Raw genomic sequence first — 12427 nt, 5'->3', positions numbered from 1 at the left:
TCTTTTAAAGGTTTTGGCACAGGTGCCTTGGGTGGTCAAGGTTATCAGCCAGGTGAGCCATTATTACATCATTCCACAATTCTCCTTATACACCTTTTGTTGTCCTCTTGATTGCATGTACTGTAAGAAGTGTTTGAAAGAGCAGATGTCAGGAGACAGAGTTCCATCTGTTTATCTTGCAGGTGGTGTAGTGCCAGGATATGGAACCGGTGTAGGTCCTGGCGGTGGATATCAACAACCATATCCAGGTAATGAAGACAAAACCTGATCCTTATTTTTTCTCCCCTTTTCTCCCCAATTTGGAATGCCCAATTCCCAATGTGCTCTAAGTCCTCGTGGTGACGTAGTGACTCGCCTCAATCTGGGTGGCGGAGGACGAATCTCAGTTGCCTCCACGTCTGAGACCGTCAGTCTGCACATCTTATCACGTGGCTTGTTGAGCGCGTTACCACAGAGACCTAGCGTGTGTGGAGGCTTCACACTATACATCGTGGCATCCATGCACAGCTCACCACGTGTCCCACCGAGAGTGAACCACATTATAGCAACCACGAGGAGGTTACCCCATGTGACTCTACCCTCCCTATCAACTGGGCCAATTTGGTTGCTTAGGAGACCTGGCTAGAGTCACTCAGCATGATCTGGATTCGAACTTGCAACTCCAGGGTTGGTAGTCAGCGTTAATACTCGCTGAGCTACCCAGGCCCCCTGACAAAACCTGATCCTTAAAACTTTCATCACAAGTGTTCTATAGTGAAATATTATGCCTTAACAAAATTCAGAGGACAGGCCTAACAACACTCTTGTTCCTTACAGTTCAATACAAAGGATGAATTTTAGTTTCGGAAATCAGTTGTGGAATTTATTGAATCAATTGCTGCAATTGATTCAGAATAATCAATAAGTCCTGTTCACATTACATTATAGGTTATGGAGGCACTGGTGTGGGGGGACCTGGAACCGCACCACTTACACCTCAGCAATGTAAGAAATGCCACTATTACAGCACGACAAACATATTGTTCATTACTATATATACACTAATACAGCAGAAATTAATATTTAAGACTTACAGTTTGGGAGAAAGCAATCCATTATCCACAGCCATCATTATGGTTTTTATGTATTTATGTATTTATTATCATTTTTTATTTGTTTTTATTTTTTATAGCAAAAGCAGCCAAATATGCAGCTCTTCAAGGCTTTCTAGGTGCAGGAGGCTACAGAGGTACAAATATAAACACACTTCTCTCAATTCCCATTTTTTTTTTATGCACCGTGCAGCAAAAACCTGTTAAAACATTGACTTTTGAGTTTTCATAACCAGAAATATAAATTAAAGTGATAGTTCACCCAAAAATGAAAATTCTCTCATTAGTTACTCACCCTCATGCCATCCCAGATGTGTATGACTTTTATCTGTAGAACACAAACAAAGATTTTTAGAAGAATATTTCAGCTCTGTAGTTCCATACAATGAAATGAATTTTGACCAGAACTTTGAAGGCCCAAAAAGCACATAAATGCAGCATATAAGTATTACATATGACTCCAGTGGTTTAATCCATGTCTTCCGAAGCAATGTAACCATTTTGGGAGAGAAACAGATAAATATTGATGTCCTTTTTTTACTATAAATCTCCACTTTTACTTTCAGAAAGTTAAAGTGGAGATTTATGGTAAAGAAAGATTTAAATATTGATCTGTTTCTCACCCACACCTATCATATCACTTCTGAAGACATGGATTTAACCACTGGAGTCGTATGGATTACTTGTATGCTGCATTTATGGGATTTTTGGAGCTTGAAAGGTCTGGACACCATTCACTTGCATTGTATGGACCTACAGAGCTGAAACAGTCTTCTAAAAAGCTTTGTTTGCGTTAAGCAGAAGAAAGAAATGTATACACATATGGGATGGTATGAGGGTGTGTAAATGATGAGAGAATTTTCATTTTTGGGTGAACTATCCCTTTAACAAGCAAAAGTATTTTTAATGTACAACCAGTAGTTTACTAAAGCCAAGGAAATCAATCCATTGAGTGCAAAAATTACATTAGAGCAAGGCATTGCACCAGAATAAGCTTGAGGAATCAAATTTCCCTTGATCATTTGACATATATGAGGTTATTGTATTATAAAAACATACTGCAATTTTCAGAACTCAAAACTTCCTCCTCACTGCAAAAAGAGCATTTGTTGAAACCAAGCTGCCAAAATCATTAATTCTCTACTTCCTCCACATTGTTATGTCACAATGTGGTAGACATTTGCATCTCTTACCGCCTCCACAATAACACATCAACGACTACTTTACCTTATTACTTCCATAGCCCGTCCACCAGTGGTGAGCAGTGAGATGGCAAGTAGTTAGAGCAGGTCAGTCAAGAGCAGAGAGCCAATCAAAACAGTGGGCGTTTACTGTCAAGTCTTAAAGGAGAAGCAGCACCAAAACCGAGTGTTCCTGACAAAGGGTCAAATTGAGAGTGGAAAATGATCATGTTTTACAAAGATATGATAGGGAGGGATATGAAAGGGATAGTTCACCCAAAAATAAAAATTCAGTCATTGTTTACTTACCCCTGTATTGTTATAAACCTATATGACTTTCTTTCTTTTTCTTAACACAAAGGGAGAAATTGTGAAAAAATGTTGTGCTCAGTAATGTCATTCAATGGCAGTTTATGGTGACTACCTCTTCAAGCTTCAAAAGAATGCGAAAGTATAATTCAGAAGTATAATAAATTATTCCATGAGACTCATGATTGTTATGAAAGCATACTATAAGGTATGTTGAGAAACAAACCGAAATCCAATGCATTATTTCGTGAAAATTTTCACTGACCATTGATCTCCTGTGCGTGTTCATGATAGAGTATGAGAGCAACAGTTCACGCAGCCCCCTCGCGACATGGAGTGTTCAAGGGAAAACTCTTTTGTTTATCTAAAAAAAGGTCTGCCACAGCGATAGTGACAACAGAACACAACACAGCCCATCCATATTTTTTTGAACCGGAGTCCTCAATCAAACAGACAGATGGAGTAGCCGGGAATGTCTGTAAGCTCTTCTCCATTCTGAACTGGTGAGTATTTGTGGCAGACCTGACAGTGAGACCTCCGCAAAAACATTCAGTAGGTGTAACATTCTCGGTCAAAATCAAGTCGTTTTTAACCGGATCTTGAGATACTATCTATAAAATATATTATTTTTGGACCAGTGCCAAAAAATAAAAAACAAGCAATCAATAGACTGTACCATTGCTCGTCATGGCTTGTTAGGATAAAAACTCTGATGAACATAGAAAATATACCTTTTATAGTGTGTCGTTTGCCATCGGTTTAGGACATGGTGTGACTGTGGCTGCTTGTAGCCTCCCCTATATTTCTGTTTGATTTCCGAGTACTCCTTAAAAAAGAATAAGGCTGGGCATAGAAATGCATAAATTCTTCCACAACAAACTCTTCAGACATGTTTAGTAAGATCTATTCTCTGTTTTTTGTGCAGCAGAGTTGTATTCTGTTGTCACTATCGCTGTTGCGGACCTGTTTTTAGATAAACAAACGAGTTCCCTATCGATTCAGTTCACTCGACATTGTGGTAAACGCTTTTGGGGAAATTCTTCTCTTCTCCCACCCCTTTAGGCGCATAGTTGGCCTATAAAAGCGGGCGTGAACACCATTTCTTCAGAATTTTCTTCCATCAAGACCGACATCGTCTCATCTTGACTACAACAATCATTTCGTCTTGAACAGCCCTCTGTTTGCCATCGCCGGACACCCTCCAGTGGATGGGACTTCCCTGCAGACTTGTCAGTATGTTCATTGCCTGAATCTCAGCACCTGCAGCAAAAGATTCACCCACCCCCTATAGTGTTTCGGCAAAGAGTTGTTGGGCCTCATGTATTCAGATAGAAGACAAAGGCAGGCCGTAAAAACCTAACTCAAGCCCCCACCTTCCAAGTTGTAAATTTTACTGATAAAAATCGCGCCAAAATCAAACAAAGGGAGTCCAAAACAGACTACAAATCCATGAAGCCTTGCTCACTAAAGGATTGAACTCTCAACTCCTACTGGATGAGGCATACAACAGAACATCCCTCAAACATGACATCATCAGGAGTTGAAATACCTCTGAAATGCTTCCAGAATTTACTTCCAGCGACTTTGTTCACCGAATATAGACGTAGTTTTTTTCTGCTCTCAGGTGCAACCTCGTGGCACAAGGAAGTAATGTCCGACTTGAAACTGTAGCCATACAATCTCCATCTCGCTGGATGAGTTGAGATTACTCTGTGTTCAACCAAACACTCTAACGGATCCGAAGGAGACCGCCGAGCAATTCGCATCTTCATCTGTTTGCCTACAGAAGTGAAGAGATTAAAGATTTCTCTTCCATCTTCAATCAAGTCGACATTTCTGAGTTCTCCGCCAGCCCGCCGAGAATCAACAGCCGTACCACCCGCCGACAATCAACAGCCGTACCACCCGCCGACAATCAACAGCTGTACCGCCCGCTGACAGAGCGAGGAAACGGCCTGCCATCATCACACGAGCCTCAAGGAACCGGGTCAAAGTTAAAGGACGGAGGAAAACACATTCTACCTGTGTCCTCATGCGATTAAAGTAAGAGGTTTATGTCTGGGCAGAGATAGAATATTATAGTGTGTTATTCTTGTGTTTCAAGGTTTTTGCTTGTACAGTTTATGGACCGCCATGTCCGCTCATTATTAATACTCAGGGTATTAATTATCACAAATTTGTTTTGCTGTATTGTGGTCCAACCAAATTGGACTGTTGTGCAATTTCGCCATCGCGGGTGAGACAGAAACTGAGTTCATCCATTAAAGAGTCAAATAACGCGGGACTGTTACAAGCCGTCCACCACGTCTCTGAGTGATAAACACAGCTGCTTTCTCTCCCACGATCGTGAAATTGGCTTTAGGGCTGTCACTTAATCAAATCTCTCTCTCTCTCTCTTTCTCGTACTACACACACACACACACACACACACACACACACACACACACACACACACACACACACACCTTATGTGTTATAGGATTATTTTATTTCCATATCTAATCATGTCACTGTTTAGTTTGTAGTTGTAAGTCGGAAGTTTATTGACTGCATTGTATTAATTAATAATTGATATTACTGCATAAATAAACTTTGTTTATATTACAAAGAGAAGTGTTGTGGTTTGTTTTGCATACGCCTGTGTCATGCTGACGATATGTCAGTGCTCGGATTCAAACCTTCACTCATTGTTTTTTTTCCCGAAAATCGATATTCTTCGGATGTCAATTTTCCTAAGAAAACAACCTAATATTGAGACTGTTTTACTATTTGGTTATTAGTCCCTAATTCCAGGGTGGTGCCCCATCAATGTTAATCCTTATTAATATTCTATTGATTTTTGATAATTGATAATTATCTTTGATGATTGTTGAATTTGAATGATCAGTAAGCTAGTGTTAATTTTAATTAATGTTTCATCAATGTTAACAATTAACGATTATCTTTGATAATTGTTGATTATAAAGGATTAAAAAAGCTAACATTGATTCTCATCAATGTTCTATTGATTTTAATAATTAATAATTATCTTTGATAATTATTAATTATTGCTAATAACCAAACTTGCTCCTAAATGTAGCACACTACATTTACTGGAGCCTCATATGAGGTTTTAATGAGTTAGATCCAATTAATTAATTTAAATATTAATTAATAACTACAGAAATAATTATTAATTATTTCTGATAGTAACACTGATCTAAACAACCAGTAAAGCCCTACAGAGTCTTTCAGCCTTGCCGCCAGCATCAGGTTCTTCGCCTCAGCGAGACACCGACCTGCTTCCCGCAGCATTCTGGCAGGAGCTGTATCCTTTGAAATATATATATATATATAATATAATATTCCATCCACGTGACAAAAAACACTCGATAAAGAGCCGCTTGTGTGTACACGTCTTTTTAAAATGTTGTATCGCAAGTGTTCATGCGAGCGACTCATCGCTCCATCAGATCAACGTGACAGCTGCGTTTGCTGCCTGGGCCTAACCCATGTTGAAGCAGCTCTCATGGGGACAGACTGCCCTCACTGTGAAGACATGAGTCTCCGGACGCTCCGCTCTAGGGTCGTCCTCGTTCTGAGGGATGATTCCGCCTCCTGTGCCTTCCCAACCGCTTCCTCTGTGTTAAGTCTCGAGGGACCACATGAGGAAGCATGGCAGGACCGTGAGGTAGAGATGGAAAAATCTGAGGAGGATCTCATGCCGGCGCAAGCCCCACAAGCTCCTCAATCTTCTCACGCAGCGTTCTCGCCAGTGCAGTACACACATGACCTCAGGCCATCTATGGCTATCTGTATTCAGCGGGTCTGACGTGATTATGATGCCGTGTCCCTCACAGCTTCGGACATGGGAGAATGGTCCATGGAGGATGTTGCAGCCTCGCACAGGTGGTTGAGGAGCTCGGTCTCGAGTGGCCCCCTCCAGAGGAGTCTGTAAAATCTCGCCTAGATGAGTGGCTCCCGCAGGCCGGCCGCCGCCAGCAGACCACGGCCCGGAACACTGCACCATTCTTCCTGGAAGTCTACGAATAGCTCACGAAGACCTGGTACGTGCCCTACTAGTCTCGTGTCCAGGTCGGATATGTGGTCCTCACAAAAGTGGATAACGTGGAGGAAAAGGGATATGCTAAGCTTCCTCCTATTGAAGAGGCGGTTGAAGATCATCTCTTTCCGTCTACTGCTATGAGTTGGAAACCTCACCCCACCAACCCTTCCAAGCTGTGCCAACTGACGGCGCACTAGCTGGAAGAGCATATTATGGGGGCAGGCCAGTCTGGCTCGGTGCTCCATAGCATGGCAGTGCTTCAAGTCTTCCAGGCCAAGTTCCTCAAAGATTTAGATGAACAAGGCCCGAATCCTGACATGTTCAAAGAGCTCCGCACCACCACAGATTTGGCGCTGTGAGCTACAAAGATTACCGCACAGGCCATCTGGAAAATGATGAAAAATCTAGTGGTTTTGGTCCGGCATGTCTGGTTAACGCTCACGGAGATGCGTGACGCCGAAAAAGCTGCCCTGCTCAACACCCCTATCTCGCCTGACAGCCTCTTCAGAAATGCAGTGGAAGGCTCCAGAGGAGTCTGGAAGCCTGGCTCGACACACATGCTGTTCCACTTCCCGCCGAATTTCACCGGGACCGGGATGTTGTGCAAATTGTTGTTACTGTGTGTTGTTTGCCAATAAAGAATGCGTTAAAAACAAAAGAAAAGTGCTTGTTGCGACTGCACGAGACGCTCATACTTTCTCAAAGAGAGGGCTCAATTTCTTTTCATGTTTCTCACATCCAGCACACTATGCTCAACCACTTCCCATTGGCGTGTGGTGCTCCGTCTCCTATAAAGAGTGGATCGATGCACCCACTGTCTCACCACACAGACGCGTGGCGAGCTCTAACAGGTGTGTCAAACTGGGTGAAAAAAACAATCGAGCACGGTTAAACACTCCAATTTGCGCGCCTGCCACCTTGATTCAATGCATTCTGCCGTCTTCGGTTCCGTTACGAGACACGCCGCTGTTACGGGCAGAAATTCACAATCTTCTCGCGAGATTGGTTCAGACTGCCAAGCTCATAAAGGATTTTACAGGCGCTTTTTACTCGTTCCGAAAAAAGACAGCAGGCTTTGGACAATTTTAGATCTGAGATGCTTGAATCACGTGCTTGCAAAACTCCCATTCAAAATGTCTGAACTGCGGAGCGGACATGCTGTCATGCCAAGGACTGATGGCGGGGGAATGGCCTTCATCCTCAGATGATTCTGAGATTTGGGAAATGTTTGCAAAGCGGAAGACGACCTATTCACCTCCACGGAGACTGCCCACTGTCTGCTTTGGTACTCCATGTCCCAAGCCCCACTGGGGGTGGACGCCTTGGCCCACAAGTGGCCAGCGGAATGCAAAAATGTGTTTCCCCTGGTACGTCTCCTTCACTCTGTCATCTGCAAAGTCCGAGAGGACAAAGAAACGGTTCTGTTGTTTGCGCCAAAATGGCCCAACCAGTCATGGTTTCGGGAAATGATGGCGATACTAGATGGCCCTCCATGGGAAATACAGCTGTGGAAGGATCTGCTCTCCAAAGCGCAGGGCACAATTTGGCATCCTCAGCCAGAGCTGTGGAACATACACATATGGCCCCTGAACGGAGTGCAGCGAACGAGCCTGAATTGGCTCAGTCTGTGAACACCATTTTGCATTCTAGAGCGCTGTCCACGAGACGCCTCTATGTACTAAAATGGCATGTGTTTGCGGATCGGTGCTCTTCACGTGGCAAAGACCCATAAAGACCCTGTATATATTGGTGATATACAGGCAATGTCGGTTGACAGTTCATGTCTGGAATTTGGACTGGGGCTTTCAAAAGCCACCATCAAACCCAAAAAAGGCTATGTGCCTAAGGTGCTTTCCACGCCCTTTAGGGCTCAGGTAGTCCACCTACAAGCCTTCTCTTCCTCACTGTTTAATTCAGATGATGAGCAGTTAACGCATTACTCACATATGTGGAGCGCACCAGCCAGTTTAGTCTGTCAGATCAGATCTTTGTTTGTAATGAAGGACGCACAAAAGGCATGTCCATCTCCAAGCAAATGCTCTCTCACTGGAGCGTTTATGCGATTTTAATAAAACCACCTGTGTAGGCTGTTATCCAATTTACTACCACTAGAAGTCACAAGCACTTCCCTCCCTACCTCTGGTAGGAGTTAAATTTATACTGTGTGTATTATATGACTCATATATATATATATATATATATATATATATATATATATATATCCCCAATTTAAGATTAACTTCCCATCTGGTTGTCACCATGTGGGGTTATTCATTATTCTATACACTTGAAATATGTTGTATTAAGTCACCGCCTGGCCGACCCATGACCTCATATACATATTCTTTTACAAGTGTTTATACCCTGGTGTATCTCTCAGGGTATGACGCCATGTAATGCGGCGTAATTTTCCCCAAAAGCGTTTACTGCAATGTTGACTGAACTGAATCGATAGGGAACATCTCAGGTTACACATGCGTACAGCCGAGGAGGGCGGGGCCGGGCTGGAATGAGACACACCCAGTCCCTAATCAGCCTGATGGGGCGCGCGAGGGATAAAGGCGGCCGGGGACGACAGTTCGAGAGAGAGAGAGAATTACAGACAGCTGTACTGTGTGTTTTTGGTTGTGTGTTTTGTTTAAATTGTTTATTAAATTATTATTTAAGTTGTCAAGTCGGTTCTCGCCTCCTCCTTTCCACTGAACCCCCTTACAACATGTAACCTCGGTTTCCTGAGATGAAGAGAACGAGACATTGTGAAACATGGCCGCACTACTACTTCAGAGTTTCGAGGTTCTCGTCCTTAAATCAGAAAATTCTGAAGAAATGGTGTTCGCGCACCCGCTTATATAGGCCAACTGCGTGCCTAAAGAGGTGGGGCTCAAACACCATTGCCAATCATAAGATTGCCATTATTATACAAGGGTTTCCCCAAAAGCATTTACCGCAATGTCTCATCCCTTCATCTCAGGTAACCGAGGTTACATGTGTAACCAGAGACGTTTTTCACTTGAACGCCCCAGTGTCGCGAGGGGGCTGCTTGAACTGTTGCTCTTATGCCCTATCATGAACATGCACAGGAGATCAACAGTCAGTGAACATTTTCACTAAATAGTACATTAGATTTCAGTTTGTTTTTCACCAAACCTTATCATATGCTTTCATAACTATCATGTGTCTCATGGAATAATTTATTATACTTCTGAATTATACTTTTGCTTCTTTTGAAGCTTGAAGATGTGGTCACCATACAATGCCGCTGTATGACATCACTGAGCACAAATTTTTTTCACAATTGCTCACTTTGGGTTTAGAAAAAGAAAGAAAGTCATATGGGGTTATAACAACACAGGGGTGAGTAAATAATTACTGAATTTTTATTTTTGGGTGAACTAATCCTTTAAGGAATATTTTAAAATAATAAAAATAAAGGCATGTCATGACCCTTTTAAACTCTCCTAAATGCCTTGCCCTATAGACTTCCATTGAACTTAAAGGAATAGTTCACTTAAAAATGACAATTTGCTGATAAATTACTCACCCCCAGGCCATCCAAGATGTATCTGAGTTTCTTTCTTCATCAAAACAGAATTTAAGACTTTTAGGATTTCATTTCAGGCCTCCTCTTTAAAACAATGCAAGTGAATGTACTCCATTTTTTGACGGTCCAAAAATGCATATTTAGGGTGCATCAAAATAATCCACATGACTCCAGTAGACAAATAAAGTTCTTCTGAACACAAAAGATTGATTATTTTTTAGAAACAAAACTATACTTATATACTTTTTAACTACAAATGTTCGCTTCTGTACATCTCTGTGACGTGCGCTCATGAGAGGGATGACGTAAGCTCGTTGGTAAGGTCACGCGTCACATGGAGGAGGAGGCAGGAAGCGCGTCATTATTTACAAGAGAAACTTGTGCCATTCACAAACCAAAACAGTCCAAAACAATTTCAAAACAATATAAAATAAAATAAAAATCATTTCAAAATAATAATAATTAAAAAAAAAAACTATGTAAATGATGCGCTTTCTGACTCCTTAAAAATCTTGAATTCTGTTTTGATGAAGAAAGAAACTCAGATACATCTTGGATGGCCTGAGGGTGAGTAAATTATCAGCAAATTTTCATTTTTGGGTGAACTATTCTGTTAACTTGTTTTAAACCCATTTCTTTAATAGTGGTGGTAGTGGTGACTTAGCTGTGTCTTTTCCTTTAGGGGGCGCAGGATGTCAAGGCAAATACTGCGGAAGGAGAAGGAAGTGAGACACCAGCGGGAGATGTGACCTCATAAACAAGTGGTGCTACTGCCTGATCTCAAATGCACTTTTTTTTACAGTTGATTAAAAAAGTGCCTTATGTAATATGTGAGAGAGATTTGGAATATTAAGAATTTTTATCAGCTGTATGATTAGGTGTGACCTAAACAAGTGTGATGTGAACCTCACAGGGCACTCTTTGCACTGCCTAAGCTCCCTTTACTTAATAATAATGTCACAATACATTTCCTTTACAAATCTAACAATCGATAGTGTATAATTATGGATGAGTCAGTTGCTCACACTCATTTCAGTAGCTATATATTCAGACATACAGCTCTGGAAAAATTTAACAGACCACTCCAAATGTTTCTTAAATCAGCATCTCTACATTTATGGCAGCCATTCCATTCCAGTGTCTGTTGAATTCCTGCTTGAATTTTTGAGCCAGGCGTGGCATAAAATCACCCAACAGCAATGTGAAAGACTTGTGGAAAGCGTGCAAAGACGCATGAAAGCTGTGATTGAAAATCAGGGTTATTCCACAAAATATTGATTTCTGAACTTTTCCTAAGTTTAAACATTAGTATTGTGCTGTTTAAAACTTAATATGCACTTTTTTTCTTTGCATTATTCGAGGTCTGAAAACACGGCATCTTTTTTGTTATTTTGACCAGTTGTCATTTTCTGCAAATAAATGCTCTAAATGACAATATTTTTATTTGGAATTTGGGAGAACTGTTGTCAGTACTTTATAGAATAAAACAAAAATGTTCATTTTACTCAAACACATACCTATATATAGTAAATCCAGAGAAACTGAACATTTGGAGTGGTCTCTTAATTTTTTCCAGAGCTGTATGTCATATAGGGACGTGTCGCTGCTATTTCAGGATAAACTGTGTCAGTGGAGGAAGCAGTGTCATTAAGCTATATTTTCTGGCCACCTTTTCAAACACTATGCACTTCTCTTTGCTATTGTAAAGTTAAGGGGGCCTCGTCTCTTTATAACTGTTGGCGTATGAGTGCATGAATCCACATTTCGATTTTTAGACTTCAGACAGTGAAAAAAGTCACAAAGAAATGGGATCTAGGAATGCAAAATCTTAGTCTTTTTGTAATTCCTACATGTGACAGTACCTGCCAAGACTGAGGATTTCAAGATTTCTTCAAAGATACCTCAGAAACATAAGGCTTCTTATCTAGTATCCTGACCCTAGTAAAACCTTGTTTTTTTATGTTTTAAATTATGTTAATGTTGTTTTGTAAGGATAGCTATGCATTTGACCTAATTAGTTTTGGGGTTTGTAAGCAATTTTTGTTGTGAATGATGTATCTGTGTTTCTATAAGTGCTATAACTATAAATTCAAATGTGACCTGAACGTCCGATAATGGCAATGCATTTAGTGAGTCTTTTTGCATTGTTTACCTTGATCTTCACTTTTGTGCACTTGTTACTTTGAATTTTGTGAAATTTCATCCAGTTCACATTTTTTGTATGACCTTTGATTTTAATTGTGCCTTTTATCCATCATAC

General features: G+C 41.1%; 1 protein-coding gene across 1 annotated transcript in view; it reads left to right on the top strand.

Annotated features, from left to right (window-relative positions):
* LOC127428774 (spidroin-1-like) overlaps nt 1-12427 on the top strand; it is a 15438-nt gene extending 3011 nt beyond the window's left edge. Inside the window, exons 9-13 of the mRNA XM_051677372.1 lie at nt 11-52; nt 183-248; nt 928-984; nt 1172-1228; nt 10850-12427. Of these exons, the coding sequence (XP_051533332.1) occupies nt 11-52; nt 183-248; nt 928-984; nt 1172-1228; nt 10850-10896 (269 nt within the window). The 3' untranslated portion in view covers nt 10897-12427. The remainder of the gene's footprint in view (nt 1-10; nt 53-182; nt 249-927; nt 985-1171; nt 1229-10849) is intronic.

Source organism: Myxocyprinus asiaticus, chromosome 38 (assembly GCF_019703515.2).
Source record: "Myxocyprinus asiaticus isolate MX2 ecotype Aquarium Trade chromosome 38, UBuf_Myxa_2, whole genome shotgun sequence".
Classification (NCBI taxonomy): Eukaryota; Metazoa; Chordata; class Actinopteri; order Cypriniformes; family Catostomidae; genus Myxocyprinus; species Myxocyprinus asiaticus.
This window is presented reverse-complemented; position numbering and strand designations above follow the sequence as displayed.